Source organism: Lepus europaeus, chromosome 9, assembly GCF_033115175.1.
Source record: "Lepus europaeus isolate LE1 chromosome 9, mLepTim1.pri, whole genome shotgun sequence".
Taxonomy (NCBI): Eukaryota; Metazoa; Chordata; class Mammalia; order Lagomorpha; family Leporidae; genus Lepus; species Lepus europaeus.
Window position 1 is genome coordinate 23,624,220 of NC_084835.1, and position 25,635 is coordinate 23,649,854.

The 25,635-nt window shown below is 46.9% G+C and overlaps 1 protein-coding gene across 1 annotated transcript; it reads left to right on the plus strand.

Annotated features, from left to right (window-relative positions):
- The first annotated feature begins 910 nt into the window (after nt 1-910).
- IHO1 (interactor of HORMAD1 1) lies at nt 911-18,003 on the plus strand. The gene is made up of 7 exons (XM_062200156.1): nt 911-966; nt 2,115-2,289; nt 4,667-4,830; nt 8,208-8,256; nt 8,765-8,852; nt 16,420-16,523; nt 16,852-18,003. The coding sequence occupies exons 1-7, from the start codon at nt 911-913 to the stop codon at nt 18,001-18,003; spliced, it is 1,788 nt and encodes a 595-aa protein (XP_062056140.1).
- Nucleotides 18,004-25,635: the final 7,632 nt, after the last annotated feature.

Genomic DNA, 25,635 nt, shown 5'->3' on the forward strand with positions numbered 1-25,635 from the left:
GTGGGTTAAAGCCCTGCCTGAAGTGCCAGTATCCAATATGGCTGCTCCTCTTCTGATCCAGCTCTCTGTTGTGGCCTGGGAAAGCGGTAGGAGATGGCCCAGGTCCTTGGGTCCCTGCACCCATGTGGGAGACTTGGAAGAAGCTCTTGGCTTCAGATCAGCACAGCTCTGCCTGTTGCAGCCATCGAGAGAGTAAACAAGCAGATGGAAGACCTTTCTGTCTCTCTCTACCTCTCTATCTTTCAAATAAATCTTTTAAAAAAAAAGTAATAAATTAAGTCATTCATTGTGTCGGGCAAATAAAGATGGAGTTTATTGGTTCTGTCTTAAAAGCAGATTATTAATAGGGTGGGAAAAGATAAAGGCCAAAGAGTAGAGGAAGGAAGGTGAATTTTTTGTTTCATAGATGACTTTGGCCTTTCCCTGGTATTTAGATGAATGAGGATTTGCATATAATTTAATTACAGAAATACCTATTTTTGACACAGAGGTAATGGAAATTTCACCAATGGGATATAAATGTAACTCCTGAAATGTCCTTATTTACATAAAATAAACATTAGTAATCTTTGGGGAAAATATACTATATTAACCTTTTAATTAATTAATTAATTAAATTTGTTTTAAAGGCAAAGTTAGAGAAAGAGAGATAGAGAGGTGTCTCCCATCTGCTAGTTAATTCCCCTTGGCCAAAGCTAGTAGCTTCATCTGGGTCTTCCACATGGGTTCAGGGGCCCAAGGACCTAGACTATCCTCTGCTGCTTTCCCAGGCACGTTAGCAGGAGCTGGATTAGAAGTCAAGCAATTGGGACTTGAACCAGCACTCTTATGGGATGCCAGCATCCATGACACTGGCCCCTTTTTAACCTTCTTAATTTTCCTCTGTTCTAATAGGGAATAATCATAAAGAATGAATTTTAATGTCTGGAATATCAAAGAAATGCTCAGTATTCCTTCAGGCTCTGGGTAAGTTTTCTGGTTGTATTCTCTGATACTTATAAGAACCCATGATTCCCTAAGAGAATCTATTCCTATCGGATTATAGTAATAGAGGTACCCCATACAGTCTCTTCTTCTCTTTCCTTCCTCTGTCACTACTACACCTTCCCTTGCTTGTCTTTTTCCTTCTTTTCATTTTTTGATTATAAAAGTTATGTCAATTCAGCTTTGTGTGTTAGCTGAAGAATATCTTTGTTATCAAACACTGTTATCTAGGGACTTGTCCTCTGAGGGTCAGAAATGGTCTACCTTCTGGAAATTTATTTCAGTTTGGGTGGCTTCTATTCAAATAGCAAGGAACAAAGTCAAGACAACGTTAAGATTCATGTGTAATTGTGTAGGGTAATTTGTAGGCTCATGGAGATACTGTTCCTGCTACTACTTCACTGAAGTACTTAAATTGGTATTCACCAGCCTGAAATAAGCAGCCATTGCTAACTTGGTAGGTATGTTCCAGAAGTGGTGAATATTTAAGGGATTTCTATTGCTTTGGATATGTTTTTATCATAGTGTCATCTCTTGTCTCTTTGCTTCCTATCCCTTTCTGAAGCAAGTTATTCATTCCTCAAAACCTAGAGCATTATTCTCTATTTCTCAATAAGGAAAGGTGCTTAGAAGTAAAAAAGAGTAGGGAAATATCTTTAATTCCAGATCACAGCTTTAAAACATAAATCCTACATAATTTCAATAGGCTTACAGATCTGGTTTTTTTTTTTTAACCCAGCTAATTATTCTCTTTGTCTCAAGAGGAAAGTCAGAGAACTATTTTGAGCAGTGATTACACAACCCATATTACAATACATGCATGCAGTCCATTACCTATGAGTGAAAATAACTGTCCTTCCCTATGCTGAACTATTAAGTTTCTTTTGTTTTATTAATAGTATTTTTGCTTGTACCAATTTATAAACAAATTTTTTGTTTTTATAAAATGAAGCTTCCTTTGGCTTAGAATATGTACTAATGTGCTAGCTAATTACTTTTAACATTTAGAAAAGGAATTATTTCTGTGTACATGTGTTAATGAAAAACAGAATATTTTTAAATGAATAGTTGTGAATGATGATTTCATGTGTTCAGGATTTTGTTCAACTGATATACTTGTTTAATTCCAGGAACACCAAAGCGTCTGTCTCGAATAATAATCAGACTGATTATTCCAGTCTCAGTGATTCACAATTCCTCTTTGGATCTCAGTTCTGTCCAGAAAATTCAGAGACTCTGTCAGCACCTTTGGACTTTGGTGCACAGTTGAGACAGCAAAAACAATCGCAACAGAATTCTTTGGATGTAAGTCTGATTTCCAGAATTTCTCTACATATATTTATAGTCACTGTGGATATAAGCTATGAAAAAGATCTCTCTGTTGGAATATTTTTAAGAACTGTGTATCTCTAAAGATTATTCTCTTAAATGGATTTGTTCTTTATTGATGACTCATTTCTGAAGTGGAAAAAATACTTATATTTTAGTTTCTTCTAATACCAGAGCAACATAGAAAGTGTCAACCCCTTGACCATTCCTATGGGGAGGCAAATATTTCATGACATTTCCCAAGACTGGTCATACTATTATTTGCAAAAATTTCATAAGAAAAAAGAATTTTCATAAAATAGGAATAAAGTAAAAAACATTTTAAAATTTTTATTTACTTATTTTTTAGTTTGTGCAGGGGACTATATCTTTTTCTTTAAAAAATTTGGTGGGGCTGGCGCTGTGGCATAATGAGTAAAGCTGCTAGTGCCGGCATCCCATGTGGGCAACAGTTCAAGTCCCAGCTGCTCCATTTCCAATCCAACTCTGTGCTTTGGCCTGGGAAAGCAGTAGATGGCCAAAGTCCTGGGGCTCCTGCACCCGCATGGGAGAACCAGAAGAAGGTCCTTGTTCCTGGCTTTGGACTGGCCCATTGCAGCCATCTGGGGAGTGAACCAGCAGATGGAGGACCTCTCTCTGTCTGTAACTCTACCTCTCAAATAAATAAATAAATCTCTCTTAAAAATTTTTGGGAGGTGGGCGCTACGGTGCAGCCAGTTAAACTATTGCTTGAGAAAACTGAATCACATATCAGAGTGCTTAGGACTGAGTCTTGCCTGTTTCCAATCCAGCTTTCTGCTAATGGGCTCCCTGGGAGGCAACAGGTGATCATTCCAATAGTTGGATTCCCTGCCACCTGATTGGGAGACCCAGAGAGAACCAGGCTCCTGACTTCGGCCTGGCCTAGCCCCAGCTGCAGTGGGCATTTGAAGAGTGAACCCGTAGAAGAAGGCTCTATCTTTGGCACTCTGCCTTTCAAATAAGTCCACTCATAAATAAATAATTTTTTTTTAATTTGAAAGACTAGCCTGTCTTCTGAGTCAGAAATAGTTTGACTGTTTAACTTTTTTCATCTAGAGCTAGATTTAATTATATATATGTACTTAAGTACATCAACTAGGGACTTGGTAATTAGAAGAATATGCTTTAAGTGTCTCAGTATAAAACTTGTTATCCAGTGACGTGAAGACATAAATGTGCTCTGTAAGTATTTCTTAGATAAATTTTACCTAAGAATGTAGGAAACAGCTCATGAGTGTGCCAGCATGCCCATTCTCTTGTCCATGTCAAACTTAGCAATGGGGTTTCAGTTCAGCAGCACCTGAAAAACAGCAATTTGATTAAATTTATTAATATTAAAATTTTAAAGATTTATTTGAAATCCAGAGTCAGAGAGAGAGGAAGTGAAGAGAGAGGGGGACCTTTCATCCACTGGTTTACTCCCCAGATGACTCCAACAGCTAGAGCTGGGTCAGGCCGAAGCCAAGAGCTTGTTGGTCACTCACGTGGATACAGGGGCCCAAGCACTTCAGCTCTCTTCCAGTGCTTTCCCAGGTGCATTAGCATGGAGCTGGATCAGAAGTAGAGCAGCTTGGACTTGAACTGGCATCCATATGGGACTCTGGTGTAGCAGGAGTGGCTTCACCCACTATGCCACAATGCCAGCCCCAATGTGAAAATTTTAATGCATCATCTCAAAGATATCATAATTCTGTTATCTTTAAATTTATGAAGGTGATTTTAAGCTGCCCTTTTTTTTTTTTTTTTTTTTTTTTTGACAGGCAGAATGGATAGTGAGAGAGAGAGAGACAGAGAGAAAGGTCTTCCTTTGCCGTTGGTTCACCCTCCAAGGGCCGCTGCGGCCAGTGCACTGCTGCTGGCGCATCGCACTGATCCGAAGGCAGGAGCCAGGTGCTTCTCCTGGTCTCCCATGCGGGTGCAGGGCCCAAGCACTTGGGCCATCCTCCACTGCACTCCTGGGCCATAACAGAGAGCTGGACTGGAAGAGGGGCAACTGGGCTAGAATCCGGCGCCCCAGCCGGGACTAGAACCTGGGGTGCGGGTGCCGCAAGGTAGAGGATTAGCCTGTTGAGCCACAGCACCGGCCTTTTTTTTTTTTTTTTTGTGACAATTTTAAGCTGTTTTGCTGACATTTTAAATCTCTAGGCTGGTAAGGCAGAACTTATATGGATAAAAGTGATAGCATTTTTTTATATACAAGAATAAAAAATATTACATGCTGTATTATTTTTAACATTGTTTGCACTTAAATTTGACTCTGTATTATACAGAAAACAGTGAATGTTATATCTTTATCTGTGAAATGCTGTATTTTATTGTTATTACTTAACAGAGTGAACCTAGTATCTTTACAAAGTACCAGACAAAACCCCAGCTGTTTGGAGGCAATGCAAAAGATGGAGATTTATTTCCTCTTCCTTTGCCAGTTGGAAAATCAAAAGGCCTCTTGGAACAGTTTGAGGAAAAAAAGAAAACAGCAAAAGACAAATGTGACAGGTATGCAAACCTTTCAAGTAATTGAGACACCTCATCTCTTCCGAAGAAAACACAAAATAGAGTGTGAATAATCAAATAACTGAACTTCAGCATAATGCCATATATTAGCAATGGTTCTCCACTGAAACAGAATAGAATGTTTATGTGTGTATGTGCGCGTGTGCGCGCGTGTGTGTGCGTAGTGTGGATAGAGACAGAGATTTATTATTTCAAATGCCAAGAAATCCTACAGGGCCGGCACTGCGGCTCACTTGGCTAATCCTCCGCCTGCTGCGCCAGCACCCCGGGTTCTAGTCCCGGTTGGGTGCCTGATTCTGTCCCGGTTGCTCCTCTTCCATTCCAGCTCTCTGCTGTGGACCATGAAGGCAGTGGAGGATGGCCCAAGTGCCTGAGCCCAGCACCCTCAAGGGAGACCAGGAGGAAGGACCTGGCTCCTGGCTTCGGATCGGCGCAAGCACGCCGGCTGCAGCGCGCCAGCCATGGCTGCCATTTGGAGGGTGAACCAAAGGAAAAAAGGAAGACCTTTCTCTCTGTCTCTGTGTCTAACTATGCCTGTCAAAAAAAAAAAAAAAAAAAAAAAGAATAAGAAAGGAAGGAGGAGAGTGGGAGGGAGGGTAGAGTGGGAAGTATCACTATGCTCCTGAGTCTGTATATATGAAATAAATTTTATTCACTTATAAATTTTTTAAATTTTGCCCTCTAATTTAGTTACTTTTCAGTTCATTGGGAATAGGAAGTTAAACAACATTAGAGTCAAGAATATAATGCATAAAGTTTGTTTTTTAAGAGTTATGTATTTATTTGAAAGGCAGAGTTACAGAGACAGAGAGGAGAGACAGAGAAAGATCTTTCATCCACCGGTTCACTCTCCAAATGACCACAGTGTCTGGGGCTGGGCCCTTCTGAAGCCAGGAACTTCTAGGTCTCCCACGTAGGCACAGGGGCCTATGGGCTTTGGCCATCCTCTGCTGCTTTCCCAGCCACATTAGCAGGGAGCTGAACCAGAAGTGGAGCAGCCAGGACTCAAAGAGGCGCCCATGTGGGATGCCGGTGCCACAAGCAGTGGCTTTACCTGCAACACCACAGCACTGGCTCCAAATGCATAAATTCTTAAATTATGATTTTCTCCCTTTAAAGTATTGGTATTTTTAGAGCTATACCCTGAATTTTGCATATATTCTCATTAGTTTGTTTATGTATATAATTTTAATTTTTTCATTTATTTATAAGGTAGAGAGGCATAGACAGACAGACAGACACACACACACAGAAAGAGAGAGAGAGAGAGAGAGATCATTCACTCCCCAGATGTCCACAACAGCCAGAAAATCCATCTGGGTCTCCTACCTTTGTAGCAAGGACTCAAGCACTTCAGCCATCACTCACTGCTTCCCAGGCATGATAGCGCAAAGCTGGCTCAGAAGCAGAGTAGCCAAGATTCCAACCAGCACTTAGATATTTTACAGTCAAAACAATAGTAATACTAAGATGTTGTGAGAAATGGCCTCACTCAGGAAGTACAGCCAAAGCGAGACTTTTCTATTAGCAGTCTTGCAAGGTAGAGCGTCTGGTAAGTCGGCAAGCACACCAGGTGCACGATCATGAAGAAATTTATTCCCTATGACTCAGGTCCCTCCCCCAGTTCCTCATTGGCTGAGTTCTACCAGGTTACGATCTTCACGGTATTTGCATCAGCTGTTTCGGCTGCTCCCAACAACTTGTTTGCCTAAGAACTTTTCAGGTGTATTTAACCTAGCTGTTTTGCTAGCTAACTATTTGCAACTTTCCACACATCTGTAAGCTGTTATGCTAGTTGTCTACTCACAGCTGAACACCTTATGAACCAGGGGGCCGGTACTGTGGCGTAGCGGGTAAAGCCACCGCCTGCAATGCCAGCATCCCATACGGACAGCGGTTCAAGTCCCGGCTGCTCCACAGTTCTCTGCTATGGCCTGGGAAAGCAGTAGAAGATGGCCCAAGTCCTTGGGCCCCTGCACCCATGTGGGAGACCTAGAAGAAGCTTCTGGCTCCTGACTCCTGGCTTCAGATTGGCGGCCAATTGGGGAGTGAACCAGTAGATGGAAGACCTCTCTCCCTCTCTCTCTCTTCCTCTCCTTCTCTGTGTAACTCTGACTTTCAAATAAATAAATAAATCTTTAAAAAATAAAATAAACCAAATATTTACTTCTCACAGATGTGACCAGGAATTTTGGACTACCAGAAAAAAGCCACTACCTTCTGAAGTCAATATTGCCATAAAAAATAAAAACTGCTCATTTTTCAATCTAGTAACCACTTGAATTGCTACAATTTAACATGCAAAATTGATTTTATTTATTATATATATTTTAAAAAACAGTTACATATATCAATTCTTTTTAAGGTTTTATTTATTTGAGAGGTAGAGTTACAGACAGAGAGAGGGAGAGACAGAAAGGTCTTTCCTGCACTGGTTCACTCCTCAAATGGCTGCAATGTCCGGAGCTGGGCTGATCCGAAGCCAGGAGCCAGGAGCTTCCTCCGGGTCTCCCATGAGGGTGCACGGGCCCAAGGACTTCAGTCATCTTCTGCTTCCCCAGGCCTAGCAGAGAGCAGAATTGGAAGTAGAGCAGCTGGGACTCGAACCAGTGGCCACATGGGAGGCCGGCACTGCAGGCCAGGGCTTTAACTCGCTGTGCCACAGCATGGGCCCCAGGGTGCACATTTAACAAGATTCAGAAGCATAACCAAGGGCCAGCACTATGGCATAGCAGGTTAAGCTGCCACCTGCAGCACTGGCATCCTATATGCTGGTTAGATTCCTGGCTGCTCCACTTCCAATCCAGCTCCCTGCTTCTGCACCAGGGAAAGCAGCAGAAGGTGGCCCAAGTGCTTGGGCCCCTGCATCCACATAAGAGACCTGGAAAAAGCTCCTGGCTTTGGTCTGATTCAGCTCCAGCCTCTGCAGCCATTTGAGGGGTAAACCAGCTGATGGAGGATCTCTCTGTCTCTGTCTCTGTCCCTCTGTAACTCTGCCTTTCATGTAATATATATGTATATATATGTATATGTATATATATATTTAAAGAATCATGGCCAGGACATGAACCCAGACACTCTGATATGGAATGATAGCATCCTAACAGTGTCTTAACTGTTGAGGTAAATGCCTGTCCCAAAGAAAAAGAGTGATTTGCCTTGGAAATGGTCACAAAAATGTCTATATTTTCCTTTTCTTCTGAATGAGCACTAAGGTTTCTCAGGTTTGAATCTCCAAGAGTGACCAGTGTTTTGATCCTAAGTTCGATAGAAACCTGCCAGATTTACGCTGTCAGTTCTGTTACGTATTGCTTTAATGTGTCCCAAACATTTGCTTTCTGTTTTCTTTCCCATTCTAGTGAGACTCTATACAACTTTGTTTCCAATGTCAGAGAAAGCATTCACAAGGTAAGTACGGTTATATTTCAGGGACCTCCGACATCTTACATTTTAAGAAGTTAAATGATTGCACTAGCTTTAGTTCATATAGAAGAACAATCTTTTTTTTTTTTTTTAAGATTATTTATTTGAAAGGAAGAGTTACAGAGAGAGACAGAGAGAGACAGATTTTTCCATCCACTGGTTCACTCCCCAAATGGCCAGGGCTGGGCCAGGCTAAAGCCAGGTGCTTCATCCAGGTCTTCCACATGGATACAGGGGCCCAATTACTCGGAGCACCTTCCACTGTTTTCCCAGGTGCATTACCAGGGAGTCAGATTGGAAGTGGAGCAACTGGGACTTGAATGGCACCCATATGAGATGCTGACATCACAGGCAGCAGCTTAACCCACTATGCTGCAATGCTGGCTTCCAGAATAACCATCTTTATTTACGCTTTTTATCACTGAATGACAATTCTCCGGGTTAGTAAAGTGAAGCAATAGTCTGAATTCTTTCTTATCTTTGGGGATTTTAGTTGCAGACATCTGTGGAAAAGTCTGAGGAACATCTCACTTTAAGAAGTCAATCTATTCTGGATTCTTTGGAGACTGTGGCCAAGACACGTGAGTGCCTCATGTTTGAGGTTATCAGCTGGGAGCGCTGGAGAGGGGGACCGTGAGCTTTCTGACTCCACCCATATTTCCAGTGGTGAGGTTCCGTGTTTCAGAGAGGGTGGATAGATAAGGTTAGCCCTGAAGAATGTGAAGCACAGAGCTGGGGATGCAGCGCACCTCTGTGTGGCAAGACCTTCCCCCCACGCCTTTTGTGCAGCGCTGACCCTCTGTCCTGCTGCCTCAGGGCAGGTAGCTCTCCAAGTTTCTCATCTCACTGCCTCAAGTGAATTGGCAGTATCCCAGAGTCCCAAATGAATAGATGGCTGTGCAGGTTGTAGAGACACTGCCCCCATGGGAGACAGAAGTACTCCAGTAGGAGCAAGCATTTGCACAGAAGCCACTTGGGATGTGTACATCCCACATCAGAGTGTCTGGGTCAAGTCCTGACTCCTCCACTCCCAATCCAGCTTCCTGTTAATGCTGCCTGGGAGGCAGCAGATGATGGTTCGAGTACTTGGCTACTTGCCACTCACATAGGAGACTCTGATGGAGTTCCAGTCTCCTAGCTTTTGTCTGGCCCAGTCTAGGCTGTAGTGGACATTTGGGGAGTGCACTGACAGATGAAAGATCTCTTTCTCTGGGGTCAGTGTTGTTAAGCCACCACCTGTGAAATCAGCATCTCATATGAGCACCAGTTTGCATCCTGGCTGTTCTACTCCTAATCCCGCTCCCTGCTAAGGTGCCTGGAAAAGCAGCAGAAAATGGCCCAAGTTCTTGAGCTCCTGCCACCCGCGAGGGAGTACCAGATGGAGTTCTTGGCTCCTGGCTTCAGTCTGGCTGACGTGGCCATTTGGGGAGTGAACCCGTGAATGAAAGATTTCTCTCTCTGTATCTCCCTCTTTCTCTGCCTTTAAAATAAATAAGTAAAGTTTTTAAGAAGAAATAAAGATATTATTCTGTCTCTTTGCCTTTCAAATAAAATGACAATAAATAATTTTTAAACATGTATTTGAGAGGCAAAGCTTCAGACACAGAGAGGGGGAGAGAGAGAGGTCTTCCATCCACTGGCTCATTCTCCAAATGGCTGCAGCGGCTGGAGATGGGCTGATCCAAAACCAGGAGCCAGGAGCTTCTTTCAGGTCTCCGACATGGGTGCAGGGGCCCAAACACTTGGGCCATTTTCTACTGCTTTCCCAGACCATAAGCAGAGAGCTGGATTGGAAGAGGAGTAGCCGGGACAAGAACCAGTGTCTATATGAGACGCTGGCGCTGCAGGCAGAGGCTTAGTGCCAGCCCCAATAAATACATTTTTAAAAGAAAAAGAAATACACCAGTTACCCACTGTTTTTCTTGCTGCCTTGGTTTCATTGAGAGCTGCGGTGTAGTGAATTGCAACATCATTCTCAATTTCTGTTATAGTTTGTGCTTTGTCAAATCCCCTACTCCCACCAATGAGTGATTTACATTTATATGAAACCATTGTCCTAGCCCTTGTAAAAAAGAGAGCCAATGCACAGAGCTCCATAGGCACGTATCTCTCTAGAATCACCAGTTTCTCAGCAAAATACTAAGCTGATGACTCTGCATCTGTAATTGTTTGCATTTGTCTCTGTGTTTATTTTTTATTTTAAACACATTGAAGTCAACTTATTCAAATGCCATGGAATAGATTGCTCATGATTTACAAAAATTAATGCCTCTGTGTGGCTGGAAAATTAATCCCCATCTGTCTGCAAAGAAGCACTGTACTGTCTGTTGTCTTCCAACCCGGTATCCCACACGCAGAGCAACTGTGCATCTGTTTAGAAACTGGTCTGGAATCCTAGGACTGTTACCCCCACAAGATGTGACAAGGCAAAGAGCACTTCTTATGTGTAATGTGATAGACTAACTCATTTGTAAGTGCCCAAGGAAACCACTCTGTTTTGGTCTACATTTAAAACTGGGTGAAGGACAAAAAGGAGGATTACAGCAAAAGTGTAGCCTTTGAGTCCCAGAAAAGAGAATTTAAGTGCTCAAGTTTACAATACAAGATCAAGGCCGAGAGAGGACTAGAACTGAATGTGGCTTACAGTAGACACAGGGATCCTACTCTGTTGTTCTCGATGGTTCCTTAATTTTCATTTTAAAAAAGATGTATTTATTTGAATAGCAGAGTAACAGAGAGAGAGGGAGAGAAATAGAGAGATCTTCCATCTTCTGTTTCACCCCTGAAATGCCCACAACAGCCAGGGTTGGGCCAGGCTGAAGCCAAGAAAGAGCCAGGAACTCCATCCAGGTCTCTCACATGGGTGGCAGGTGCCCAAGCACTTGGAAAACAGACATTGTTCAGAATATGGAAATGGATTTAAATGTCATTTTTACATAAAAGCTAAAAATATCAAATGTTTATTGTCAAAAGAGAAATGAAATGTTTTCTGGAGCACATGTGTGTGCAGGCACACACCCATCTAGTATCTATAATTTATACACAGAGAAGCACATTATCAATGCAAAATTCCAAAAGCAGCTGATGTTAAATCCAGGAAGTAAAGCTATGGTGTGTGTGGAAAATATTTTATTATTATTTTTTTTTGACAGGCAGAGTGGATAGTGAGAGAGACAGAGAGAAAGGTCTTCCTTTTTGCCGTTGGTTCACTCTCCAATGGCCGCCGCGGCTGGCGCACCACGCTAATCCGAAGGCAGGAGCACTTGGGCCATCCTCCACTGCACTCCCTGGCCACAGCAGAGAGCTGGCCTGGAAGAGGGGCAACCGGGACAGAATCCGGCGCCCCGACCGGGACTAGAACCCGGTGTGCCGGCACCGCAGGCGGAGGATTAACCTATTGAGCCGTGGCGCCGGCCTATTATTTTTTCATTGTATGTCTATTTTTTCTGTTTTGGGTTGTATTCATAGCCAAGATTTTTTTAATACTTTTTATTTTTATTTTATTATTATTATTTTTTTTGAGAGGTAGAGTTGCAGAGAGAGGGAGAGACAGAGAGAAAGATCTTTCCTGCACTGGTTCTCTCCCCAAATGGCTGCAATGGCCAAAGCTGGGCCAATCCAAAGCCAGGAGCCAGAAGCCAGGGGCTAGGAACTTCTGGGTCTCCCACATAGGTACAGGGGCCCAAGCACTTGGGCCATCTGCTTTCCCAGACCATAGCAGAGAGCTGGATCAGAAGAGAAATAACTGGGACATGAACTGACACCAATATGGGATGCAGGCACCACAGGCAAAGGCTTAGCCTACTATACCACAGCACGGGCCACCAATTTTTTTTTTAAAGATTTATTTGTTTACTTGAGAGAGTTACAGAGAGAGAGAAGGAAAGAGTGGCCCAGGCCAAAGCCAGGAGCCAGGATCTTCTTCAGGGTCTCCCACCTGGGTGAGGGGACCAAGGACTTGGGCCATCTTCCGCTGCTTTCTCAGATGTATTAGCAGGGAGCTGGATGGGAAGTGGAGGAGCAGGAACTCAAACAGGTTCCCATATGGGATGCTGGCACAGCAGACAGTGACTTAACCTGCTACACCAGGTTATTTACTTGAAAAGCAGAGTTACATAGAGAGAGGGAGAGACAGAGCAAGAGAAATATTCCATCTACTGGTTCACTCCCCAAATGGCTGCAACAGCTGGGGCTGCACCAGGCTGAAGCAAAGAGCCTGGAACTCCATCCAGGTCTCTCAAATGGGTGGCAGGTACCCAAGCACTTGGGTCATTTTCTATTTCTTTCCCCAGTGCATTTGCGGGGAGCTGGACCAGAACTGAAGCAGCCAGGCCTCGAACCAGCCCCCATATGGCATCCCTGTCGGTGGCTTAACCAGCTATGCCACAATGCCAGTCTGCTAACTAAAAATTTTAAAAAGAAAAAAAATGGGTAGATTTTGATACTGTTAAGCAATACAAAAACTCAGTAAAGGGGAAGACTCCCAACATATATTTCTGTGGGGACAAAAACAGAATGTGTGGGGCCACGTGCAGGTGTTTTCTGAACATTTAATCTAGAATTGAGTGCTGTTAGCCTTTTCCATTCTTTGTTTTTGTGAGAGTTGGTAATGTCCATTGTTGCTAAGAAACATTGCTATTTAGGAACTCTTCTAGGGAAGGGTAACTGCTTGTGCTGTCTCCTACAGATGTATTTACATGGATGTCTGAAAAAGTGCTGAGTGTAGGGACAGGAAGCAGCACATAAGTAGACAACCTCTTTCTAATTGATTGACATGTGGAATTGTGTTCAGAAGGAGGAGAAAACTTACTTTCTAAAATATTCTTACATTCCTAATTGAAGAAGTGAATGTGTTACTATTAAATTGTTTCTTATTTTGCTAAAAAGCATTGCTTCATTGTTTAAAAATAACATCAGCAAATACAGTATATTGCAACATTAATATAGTACCTTTCTTCACCAAATACTATATAACTAACACAAATGCTATAATATATCTGTATATTCTGTTATTTCCAATGGTAGGTTCATTATTTTGACCTAAATGCAGAGATGGATACATCCAAGCTACAATATGCTATAAAGCTTAAAGTAACAATGTTATCCTTGAATTATCTATCTTTATAACTAGATTTAATAACAATTTCATGAGTTCTGAATATTTTAACTACACCATAGAGCCTGGCCAAAAAAATCATAGGATATTGTGATGTCGATGCAGACTGTGATTATCTGCAATAACTGGAAACTGAAGGGGTATTTTATTCCAGCAGCAGTGTCACCAGTAGTTTGTTTTTCCACTGGTATGGCTAGAATTGTTATTTCAAATCTTCTATCTAGCCCTAACTTAGCTGTGCTGACTTAGATAGTTTCATATGGATTTATTTAGGAATTCCATTTCTGGCACTCAGGAAATTTTACTTAGATGTTACAGGACTCTTCGCTCATTAGTTCGTCTAGTTCTGAAGAGTTTTTCAGCATTATCTTGATTAGCCAACCATCTTAGTAACATTTATTGACAAATCCTTATGTTCTGCAGGAACATTAATTTCAGTTACATCTCCTGATGCTGGAGAATAGAGGACAGTAGCTGCTTTCACATTTTCCAAAGCACTGAGCAAATATTTGTTCAATTTTGTCCCAATTTCAGGCAGACTATGATTAACAACTTCTCCCAAAGCTTCCTGTGCAAAGTTGCTGATTCCCACTGTTCCACTACCATTTCCTGTTGTTTCCAATTAGTGTTTTCTCTTCTCTTCTTTTTTTTTTTTAATTTGGAAGTTTGAATGATAGGGGTGGGGAGTGGAGAGAGAGATTTTCCATCTGCTGGTTCACTCTCCAGATGGCTGCAACAGCGAGAATGAGCTATGTTGAAGCCAGGAACTAGGAACTGTGCTTTGTTTTGTAGAGCTCCTTTCCAAGGTAGAAAAAGAATTCTGAGTTGGTTGTTACAAATCTTTTTTCTCTTTTGCAGGACTCTGAAATATGCCTGAATAAGAAGTAAAATAACTTCTGACCATTTCTAAACTAAATCATGTTGTAGACCTTTAATATTTTTAGCAGGATTACAGTAGAAATTCTGATTAATTATTTATAAATGGCTAACTAGTTTGTCTCAATGCCATGACTCAATAATCCATCTTTTTCCCACTGATTTTAAAAGTCCATTTTTATTGAGCTCATTTTTAAGAATGCTTATTTATTTATTTATTTTTTAATTTTTGACAGGCAGAGTGGACAGTGAGAGAGAGACAGAGAGAAAGGTCTTCCTTTTGCCGTTGGTTCATCCTCCAATGGCCGCCGCGGTAGGCGCGCTGCAGCCGGCGCACCGCGCTGTTCCGATGGCAGGAGCCAGGTCTTATCCTGGTCTCCCATGGGGTGCAGGGCCCAAGAACTTGGGCCATCCTCCACTGCACTCCCTGGCCACAGCAGAGAGCTGGCCTGGAAGAGGGGCAACTGGGACAGGATCGGTGCCCCGACTGGGACTAGAACCCGGTGTGCCGGCGCTGCAAGGCGGAGGATTAGCCTAGTGAGCCGCGGCGCCGGTCTATGCTTATTTATTTTTATAAATATATTTTAAGGCACAGTGACACACAGAGAGAGAGAAAGAGAGAGAGAGAGAGAGAGAGAGAGAGAAATCTACCATCCACTTGTTCACTTCCTAAATGCCTGCAACAGCTAGGGCTGGGCCAGCCCGAAGTCAGGAACTTAAAACTCTATCAAGATCTCCTGTGTGGGTGGCAGGGGCCCAAGCATTTCAACCATCACCGGCTGTTACCCAGGATGCATTAACAGGAAGCTGGATCAGGAGTGGAAGGGCCAGGACTTGAACCGCCACTCCCACATAGCATGTGTGCGTACAACGCAGCAACTTAACTCACAGTGTCACTAGAGAACTTCTGAAATCCAGTAACAGTTATTTGTATAATTACTCATTAACTACCTGTTTTCCCCATAAGATTGTAATTTCATGGCGGCTTTATCTTTCTTGATCATAATAGTGCCTGACACACAGTAGATGTTCCTTAAATATTTGTTGAATAAGGCCGGTGCTGTGGCTCAACACGCTAATCCTCCGCCTTGCGGTGCCAGCACCCCAGGTTCTAGTCCCGGTTGGGGTGCCAGATTCTGTCCCGGTTGCCCCTCTTCCAGGCCAGCTCTCTGCTATGGCCTGGGAGTGTAGTGGAGGATGGCCCAAATGCTTGGGCCCTGCACCCCATGGGAGACCAGGAGAAGCACCTGGCTCCTGGCTTCGGATTAGCGCGGTGCGCCGGTCGCAGCACGCTGGCCGCGGTGGCCCTTGGAGGGTGAACCAACAGCAAAGGAAGACCTTTCTCTCTGTCTCTCTCTCATTGTCCACTCTGCCTGTCAAAAAAAAATTTATTAAATAAATGAAAGAGGATCTTCACATGACCTATAGTCTAGCACGAGGATGGCAAGACTTACAACAGCCTGTTTGTAAATAAGTCCGTGTGTGTGTGTGTGTGTGTGTGTGGAGAATCTCCCGAGGCAAAAGAGGGAAGTCAGTATCGGTCCTGAGGTGGTGAGCACACTAGGGCTCCAGTGTAAATAGGTGATAAATGAACAAGTGCCATCAGAATGGTAGAGCACACGTGGATAGGGCAGCGAGAAGGACACCAGCGCTGGGTGTGCAATGGTGCTTTCTGAGAGCAGAGGAAGGAGTAGGAATTAGCTGGGCTAAGGCGGGGCTGGGGGGTGCAGCAGGAGGATTCCAGGCTGAGGAAGCACATGCCCAGATTACTCAGAGAACAAAGCCTCATCTTGTTGGCCAGTTTACAGTTGCTGGCTTCGTCCAGAGCTCAGTGGGATACCATTGGAGCAGAGATGGTTTCAGCGGGGACATGTATACATTTCACAAAGGACACTCTGATGACAGGGCCAAGACAAAAAGCTAAGGACGAGGTCGGTTCCGTGGTCGCCAGCAGGTGCTAAGATTGGTTCTGTCCTAGCCAGGATCTTCTCGGGGAGGGGAAGAAGAGACTGTGGAGGGAGCCCCCGGGTGAGGAGGACATAGTCTTGAGCAGGCAAGGCTTGGGTGAGCCACGTGGATGTCAGCTCTTCCCTTCCCACCACTGGGTGCTGCGCATCCCATAGTCTTCCCGCGGTGAACTGTCGTTTCGTATTCAGTGCAGGAGACTGCACGGACCCAGAGTGACCTGGTGTTTGAGGCAGTGCAGGAGAAAGGCAACACGGAGCAAGCCATCCTTGAGATGCAGAAAAAATTCGAAGCTGTAAGTGTAAACCCCAACCTCTTTCTTCAAGTGTGTTTTTGATTTTGTTACTAGACTCAGAGAGACTCTTCTAAAACTGTGGATTTTCAGCCGATACCAGAGGCCAGCAGAGTCCCAGGATACCAGACCAGGGTTTAGCCTAGTGTCCTTCCCCAGGGTTCCCTGGCATGATGGGGCCCTGCTCCCCAGTGTAGCCAGGCTTACCCTGTGAAGTACCATGTGAGGGGCCACCGTTGCTCTACTGGTACAGCCATTGGTTTGTTCTCATGTTCTGCTGTGCATTGACTGTACGACCATCATGCTCCTCTTTCTCACTGCCTTTTCCCAGAAACAAGCAGAGATTTTGGAAATGAAGTCCAACCTGAAGCACCTGGAGGTTTTAGTTGCACAGCAGAGTAAGGACTTCCAGCAGCTGTGCGAGCAGCTAGGCCAGCTGAATGTGCCCAGTGTCCTAGCAGAGCTGAAGAGATGGATCTCAGTGCCTCAGGTGTCCAGACATGTGAGAGACAGCACTGCTCAGACGTCGCCACTTCTGGCTCGGGACCTCAGCTTCACCAGGCAGGAACAGTATGCCTCTGAGGACCCAATGACATGGCAGGCCCAGGGCCTCCCTGGTGCGGGGACTCCCAGTAGGGGCTCCTCACAGCCTGGAAAGTTTGATGTCTGGGGTGAGGCAGCCAAGAATGGTGCTCTCCAAGAAGAGGCTGCACTGCCAGGAGCTCAGCCCCGTGAAGGCAATGGGTGTGCAAAGGACCAAGCAATGCAGCCTCACTCCAACAATCAAGGTGTTCGCAAAAGCCATCCTGAGAACCCTGGCTCCCACATCCCAGGCTACAGGGTTCCTGGCGACAGGGACCAGGTTTCTCAAGGAGCTTCACAGCTCACATCCCTGGACTCAAACACATTTGCAACCAGCATCAAGAATGCCTACCCAAAATACCAAACCAAAAGCATGTCTTCTAGTGACCCATGTGAACAGGTGGTGACTGAACAGAAAGGCGGGGCTGTAGAAAGAGGGGGGAAAGGCATGAGGCAGCAGACCAGGGGAGCCTGCAGAGGCAGGCCCACAGCCAGGAAGCAGGAACAGGCCCCAGGTGCGACCCGTGCCTTCAGGTCTAAATATCAGAGTCCTCAGCCTCCAGGTTCTGTCCCACAAAGTGCCCCCCGCGGGCAGCAGGAACCCCTTACTCATGTGCAGCCTCTGCATGGGGTCAGGAGCCCCAGCAAGCCAGTCCGTGCTGTTCTGAGAGGCACAGTCATGCCCACAAAGACAGCGAGGGCAGCACGACGCAGCTGCTTGCAGTTCAGCAGGTTCTCTTCCCCAGACAACAGCCTGCTTTCTGGCAGTTCCCAGGGGGACCACCAAATGAGCTGGTTCAGTGACCTGAGCCTTGGACGTTCAGAGCCACCCCCGTGCAAGGAGCCAGGGAAGCATTTTCTCTATGACCTGGGGTTTGACAGCAGTGATGACGGCTTCTGACCAGCCCGGAGCGTCTTTAGCTGTACATTGATCTCACCTAGAAAGACAAATTGCTAAACACGTGGGCTGACCATCAGCAGAAACTCCCTAAAGCTTGCTTGGGACTCTCAGGGTCAGGGTCTCTGCTGCGGTGAGGTTAGCAGAGAGCAGGGGCAAGTGTGGGTAGCAGGTGCCGCCCATGACAAAGACATAAGGAGTTAGTACATCTGTATTTGTTGGAATGAAACGTGAAGTCGTGGTGATGAGAGCCGAGGCAGCAGCGTGAATGTGGGGCATCAGGAGGAGCGTGGCTGTACTCCGGCAAAGAGGGCACTCAGGCGAGGAGCACTGGCTTCCCACGGAGCTGTGGAGCATGAGGGCTCTCACAAAAGCCGTTGCTGTGGCAGCGTGACTCCCAAACACAATTTGGGTCCCCAACATGTTCTCTGCACATGACCGTTGTCTTTCTGGGCCTCAATATTTTTTTTTCCTTCCTATTTTATCCACTTATGCTGCCAAAGCATTTGCATTTTTTTGATCAGTGGCTGTATCATATTCTTGTGAACAGAGAGTGTTAAAGCTACCAACGAAAGGGAAGCAACATGCACAAAATAGATGCCAGAGGTACCACTGTCCACAAGCCACATGAGCCCATTTTGTCTTCCTGGCATTTTTTAAAACCCTGTTCTTTCCAAGCTAACGGTAGCGTCTGTGGGCCCTGTCTTCTTGCTGGAGAACAGTAGGCTTATGTGAAACTTCGGCTTTCCATTTACAGCTTGGTGAAGCTTTTAATTTCTGTAACATATATGTGTTTCTTTTGTAATATAAATAACTTACTAAAAAATAAAGATAAGTCCTTTAAAGTCTTTATCCTTTCCTTTCACTGAGGTTATTGAACATTTCTCCCAGTTCGGTTCTTTGGAGAAAGCAAATAGATAAGATGCAGACGGTCTTTTTATTCTCCAAGTCTCTCAAAAGATGATTCTAATTTATTTGAAAGAGTGACACAGAGAATGAGAGCGAGATCTTCCATCTGCTGGTTCATTCCCCAAATAGCCACAACAGCTGGGGCTGGGCCAGGCTGAAGCCAGGAGCCTGGAGCTCCATCCGGGTCATCTTGAGTCGTCATCCACTGCTCCCCAGGTGTATTGTGAGGGAGCCACACTGAGAGTGGAGTAGCCAGGACTGCAACTGGCACTCAGACATGAGACGTGGGCATCCCAAGTGGAGGCCTAATCCACAGCACCACAGTGCCTTCTCTCAGAAGACGATTCTGAAGTGTATTTATTTTTATTTATTTGAAAGGCAGGGAAAGAGAGAGAAAAAGAGAGATTCCATCTGCTGGTTCACTCTTCAAATGCCCCCAACAGCTGGGGCTAGGCCAGGCTCAAGCCAGGTGCCAAGACTTCCATCTGGGTCTCCCATGTGCGTGGCAGGAACCCAAGCATTGGGCCATCACCTGCCGCCTCCTAGGATGCACATTAGCAGGAAGTTGGATTGAAAGCAGAGGGAGAACTTGATTCCAGGTATTCTGAGAGGAGATGGAGGCATCTCAAGCAGTGGCTTAAAATACTGCAGGATAGCACCTGCTCCACACGATGATTTTGATTAAACAACACCCAAACTGCTTTGTCCTTTTTTTTCCTGCTATTGTATGAAAGCAAAAATTCTCATGGGATGGATGGTTTCCAGGATGTTAATTTCTGAAGCAGTACAATGACATTGGAGCTGCCGGGCAGAATGTGGTAAGAAATCAATGATTCTTGATTTCTTAATTTTTATATTGTTTACTTTCAGAGATGTGTATCCCATACAAGTCTGAAGAAGTTTAATTTGTCTGTGACACCTTTGGCAGGGGTGCCAGATACCAGCCTAAACTGCCCTCACTCTCAGGCCAAGGGCAGCTGTGGCCTGCAGCTGGCAGCCAGTGGGAGTCAGAGCAACCCCTTCCTAAGCCAAGGGAATTCAGGTGTGGGCCCTGCCTCAGGCTACCCGGACTCCCCTCTCCCTGGGGGCCTCCCTCAGTATCCACTCACTCTGCCCCGGCCAGGCTCCCCTGCCTCCCTTGTTGGTTCCATTGTGCAGGAAGGTGTGAGAGGAAGATTCTTCCAGCCCTCCCAAACTGACTGCAGGTGGCCCCTTAACTCTGAACATGTGGCTTGGACCACAGCAGGTGAATCTGCAAATAAAATCATTTAAAATTTTTATTTTTGGGCTGGTGCCGTGGCTCACTTGGTTAATCCTCTGGCGCCGGCATCCCATATGGGCGCTGGGTTCTAGTCCCAGTTGCTCTTCTTCCATTCCAGCTCTCTGCTGTGGCCCGGGAAGGCAGTGGAGGATGGCCCAAGTGCTTAGGCATCTGCACCCGCATGGGAGACCGGAAGGACCTGGCTCCTGGCTTCGGATCGGCATAGCTGCGGCCGTAGCAGCCATTTGGGGGGTGAACCAACTGAAGGAAGACCTTTCTGTCTCTCTCTCTCTCTCACTGTCTAACTCTACCTGTCAAATAAATAAAAACAATTTATTAGAAAGGTAGACACACACACACACACACAAAGTCAGATGGAAAGAGATCTTCCAGCAGCTGGCTTGCTCTCCTAATGCTCACAGTAGCCAGGGCTGAGCAGGCTAGAGCAAGGCTTAAAGTCAGGACCCCGAAACTTGATCTGGCACTCCCACAGTGGTGGCAGGGACCCAGCTTCTTAAGCTGTTGCCTCCAGGGTGTGCATGAGCAGGAACCTGGAACTGGAAGTAGAGTAACCAAGCCTGGATCCAGCATTTTGATACGGGATGCGGGCATCTCTCGCAGCAACTTAACTGCTGTGCCAAGCACCCACTCCTCTGGAAATCTTTTATTACTCTAAGTTGAAAAGTTTAATACTTAGTTATTTTAGTCAAAGTTGAGACCTTATTGAGAGAAGTCCATCAGTGTTTATAACCGTGGCCTTCTTTTTGAAGGGTCTGTTCAACTTTGAAAGGCCAAAGCAGTAGCATTTGTTCTTTGATTCTGCTGTGAGTTATAAAATCCCATATTTCTTAGGGCTGGCATTGCAGCACAGTGGGTTAAGCCCATATCCCATACTAGACCTCCTGGTTAGAGTCCCAGCTACTTCTTCTTCTTCTTCTTCTTCTTTTTTTTTTTTTTTTTTTTTACAGGTAGAGTTAGACAGACAGACAGACAGACAGAGAGAAAGGTTTTCCTTCTGTTGGTTCACCTCCCAAATGGCCGCTATGGCCAGCACGCTGCGGCTGGCACACTGCACCGATCTGAAGCCAGGAGCCAGGTGCTTCCTCCTGGTCTCCCATCCTGGTCTCCCATGAGGTTGCAGGGCCCAAGCACTTGGGCCATCCTCCACTGCCTTCCTGGGCCACAGTAGAGAGCTGGAATGGAAGAGGGGCAACCAGGACAGAATCCGGCGCCCCAACCGGGACTAGAACCCAGGGTGCTGGCACTGTAGGCGGAGATTAGCCAAGTGAGCTGCAGAGCCAGCCTAGTCCCAGCTACTTCTGATCCAGATTCCTCCCCATGTGCCTGGGAGACAGCAGATGATGGCCCAAGTACTTGGGTTCCTGCCCCCAGCATGAGCGACCAGGATGGAGTTTCTGGTTCCTAGTTTTAGCCTGGCCCAGACCCAACTGTAGTGTCCGGGGAGTGAACCTGTGGATGAAAGATCTCTCCCTCTCCCTTCCTCCTTTCCTCTCCCTCTGTGTGGGGGCTGTGTGTGTGACTCTCCCTTTCAAATACATCTTTTAAAAAATGCTTCATAAAAAATGTCCATGTTTCTTCAGAAGGATTCCATTTTGTGCAATGAACTCAAAGTTCAGAGTGACTCAGTAGTCCAGGAGCTGGGTGTTCTTGTAGAATGAGCAGTAAACCTTCCAACAAGGCTGAGTTAATTAAATTACACTGCCTGTCTCTGGACATCAAGAAAGGATATGCTGTTTCTTATTTTATTCCCAAGGCTTTTTTTTTTTTTTTTTTTTTTAACTAACTGCTGTGTTCCTGCCAGATTTGATGTGCGTGATGCAGCCCAGGCGTGTCCCTGGCTCTTCAGAGGCTGCATGTGGCTACACAGGGGCGGATGTGGTGGGAGGTCTGTGGGCCTGGGGCCCAGAGAGCCACCTGGGGACTCCTCCCTCTGCCACAACTGACTGCAGCTCCTAATTGCCTTGACATTTAAGCGTTCCTGACCTCCCACCATCTCACTCACCACCGGTCCTATGCTCATTTTAATTTATCTGCCTGTGTCCATGCTGTATCCTTAGCATCAGGAGGGCGCCCGGCCCGGGGCAGGCACTGCATTCTGCTCCCCCAGCAGCCCTCTGCAATGTCCCCCTGGCAGCCCTCTGCAATGTCCCCCGAGGGCTCTCGAGGAGGGCTCACCTGCAGGATGCCCGCTTCTCTCTCCCAGGCCAGATCCTCACAGCTCTCTCACCCAGGAAACAACAGCTTCTCTGCCCTCAGGACCGACAGTTCATCCCTGCAAGGGGTGGGTGGTTTTGAAATTTCTTCTGCCGGGCCTCTGGCCAGATAGCCCAGGACAGACAGTCTTTCCCCGGACGGGGTGGGACCCATTGTCAAACAGATTTCCTGAGGAAAACTTTGTTCCCTCTGTAAATATTTAACTGGAACCTAAAATATGAATGTTCTCCCGAGCCTGGGAGGAGAGCGCTAATTGCCAGAGCCCCTGGTATCACAGAGCTTTGTCAGTGATCGCCTGCACTCCCCTGCTGGCGGACTCTGTCCCTGCTTTTTTTTTTTTTTTTTTTTGATAGGCAGAGTGGATAGTGAGAGAGAGACAGAGAGAAAGGTCTTCCTTTTTGCCGTTGGTTCACCCTCCAATGGCCGCTGCGGCCAGTGCATTGTGCCGATCCGAAGCCAGGAGCCAGGTGCTTCTCCTGGTCTCCCAAGCACTTGAGCCATCCTCCACTGCCTTCCCGGGCCATAGCAGAGAGCTGGCCTGGAAGAGGGGCAACCGGGATAGAATCCGGCGCCCCAACCGGGACTAGAACCCGGTGTGCCGGTGCCGCAAGGCGGAGGATTAGCCTGTTAAGCCACGGCGCCGGCCTGTCCCTGCTCTTTGTCGCCACATCCCACAAACACCCTGCGGCTCAGCTGGGGAGATGGAGTCCAGCGCCAGTTGAGTTCCTGCCCTGGCCACTTCCCAAGGAGATTAGCTGGGGTCAGAGCCCCTTTTGCAATTCCTCTTCTTGCATCTTCTGTGGACATTATAAGCTCACATCCCCCGCTGAGCAGGCTGGTGTCGCTGGGGGGTCAGCCTACTCCTGGTGCAAAGGTGAGGGCCCCAGGCCCAGGTTGTCTGTCTCCTTCCCTTCGGAGTTCTCTCTAGGACTCAAAGTGGAGCCAAGGCGGGCGAGCCAGGAGGGAGGGAGTGAGCTGGAGACCAATGGGGGGGCCGGTCCCGCGGTGCCAGCAGAGCTCATCCGGCAACAGTTCGGCGTCTAGAATCAGGGCCACGAGGCTAGACAAGAAGCTGGGCCTGGGGGTGTGGGGACACTGCAGCGAGACCAGCTGAGGGCAGGCCCACGGTTTCCAGTCCATCGCCAGGCTCTGCCCCCACTGGACCTCCTCTCTGCCATTCACTGCCCTGGCCCTGGCCCTGGCCTCCAAGGAGCTTCTGCCGGCCAGCGCCCACCTCCCGCACTGTTGCAAAGGCTACCTGTGTGCTTACAAAGCTGTCTCCAGTGGCTTCGGCACGCTCACCGGCAGGATGCCGCCTCTCCCCCCAGGGCTGCGGGGCCCCAGCTTCTCATCTGCCTTGTGCTGTGACCTAAATTTTCCGTGTGCAACTAGCAAGTTCCAAAGCTTCTATTTATTCTATGTATTCTTGAAGCTGCCTGGTTTCTATTTTGATTCTGGTAATCCACATTGCAGTGCGGTGTTTCCAGGGAGACAATTCAGTGATTGTTTGGTTTGCCAAGATGAGCTGCGAGGGAGAGCGCTGAATGACGTAAAACGGTTGAGAAGTTTCTCAGGCGTGACCGAGGTCAACTGCGGGCCCTCCCGAGCAGAGCAGCCGGCGCCTCCAGGTCCCTGCAAACCTGAGGAAGTTTTCTTCAGTTCCACATTCCAGGCTCCTGCTCCCCCTTGGCCCAGCCACACACCCTGCCCTGAGCAGGTGCCGCTGCACTGACGCCGACGACCCAGGTAGGAAAGTCTGGCAGGGTTGCCCCAGGAGCCAGAGACACCGAGACAGGAGGAGCTTCCGCCAGGGAGATGGCAAGGCCTCGCTGTCCTGGGGCTGCCCTGCCAAGGGCTCAACGTCTGCGTTTCTACGGTGAGAAATTCCTCATTCAGGGATCTCAGGATGCATGACCCCTTGGTAAAGCTGGATTTGCCCCCTCTGACCGGGGACAATCCGAACCCTCCTCCCCACTCCACTTCCACCTGGTGCCGGGCCCTCATTCCCGAGGGCGTCAGCCCAGAGGCTCATTTCAGAGTCTCCGGGAGTTAGGGCCACATCTGCCAAGTCCTGCCTGGGGAGAGGCCCTCTGGGCGGTGAACTGAGCTACAGAGAAGCAGCTGGGGGAGACGGGGAACAGCCTGCCCGAGGAACCCACCGCTCAGGGAAGGCTGCCCCCTTCTCGGGGTCCCACCAACTGAGGACCCCACTCAGTCCTCAGAAACTGTGAAGGCCAGCTCTGGACTGGTCCCCGGGAGGGCTGCCCGTGCCAGTTAACGGGGATGAGGACTTCAAAAAAGAACTTCAATTTCTTCCTTTTACAAAGGTGGTAACTGTCGTTTGCAGATAGATGGAAAATTACAGGTCAGAAAGAGAAGGCTACGTAACTCCTCTCTTGCTGTTGCTCAAAGAGAGAGGACAGACAAGTATCTTCCAACCACTGGTTCACTCCCCTAGGAGCTAGGACCTGGCCAGGCTGAAGCCAGGAGCTTCTTCTGGGGTCTCCCACGTGGGTACAGGGGCCCAAGGACTTGAGCCATCTTTCCGCAGCTTTCCCAAGCCATAGCAGAGAGCTGGATTGGAAGTAGAGCAGCCGGGTCATGAACCAGTGCCCACATGGGATGCCAGCACTACAGGTGGCAGCTTAAAGTTCCAGGCCACAGTGCCGGCCCCTACATAACTCCACTTATCTCCTTCACCATTTTTTGCGTGCTCACACACATTTTCACAAACTTGGGATCAAGTGCAGTTTAAAAATAGAATACATTTTAAATTTTGGAATAGTTTCAGATTTATAGAAAAGTTGCAAGGATAATGAGTTCATACGTACCTTCTTCCAGGTTCCCTCAAGTTGCCATCTTAAGTACCTACCTGGTGCATTTGTTAAAACCACGAAACTGACATGGAGGCGTTAACCAAACTCCAGCCCTCATTTGGGTTTCAACAGTTCTCCATTAGTGTCTTCCTCCTGTCCTGGGATACCATCCAGGGCTGCACACTGTGGTCATTCTTTCCTTGCTGCGCCCTTGACGGTTGCCAGGTGTCCTGCTGAATGCCATCCAGCTTGGGCTGCTCTGTCGCCTTAGGATCGTGGAGTGGAAAGGGGCGTTCCTGGAAAGAACATTCCAGAGATGCGGCACCTCCTCTCACGTGACACGCGACATCACTGCTGACGTCAACTTCCGTCATCCAGGCCAGGCCGTGTCGGCAGGTTTCTCCACTCTAAGTT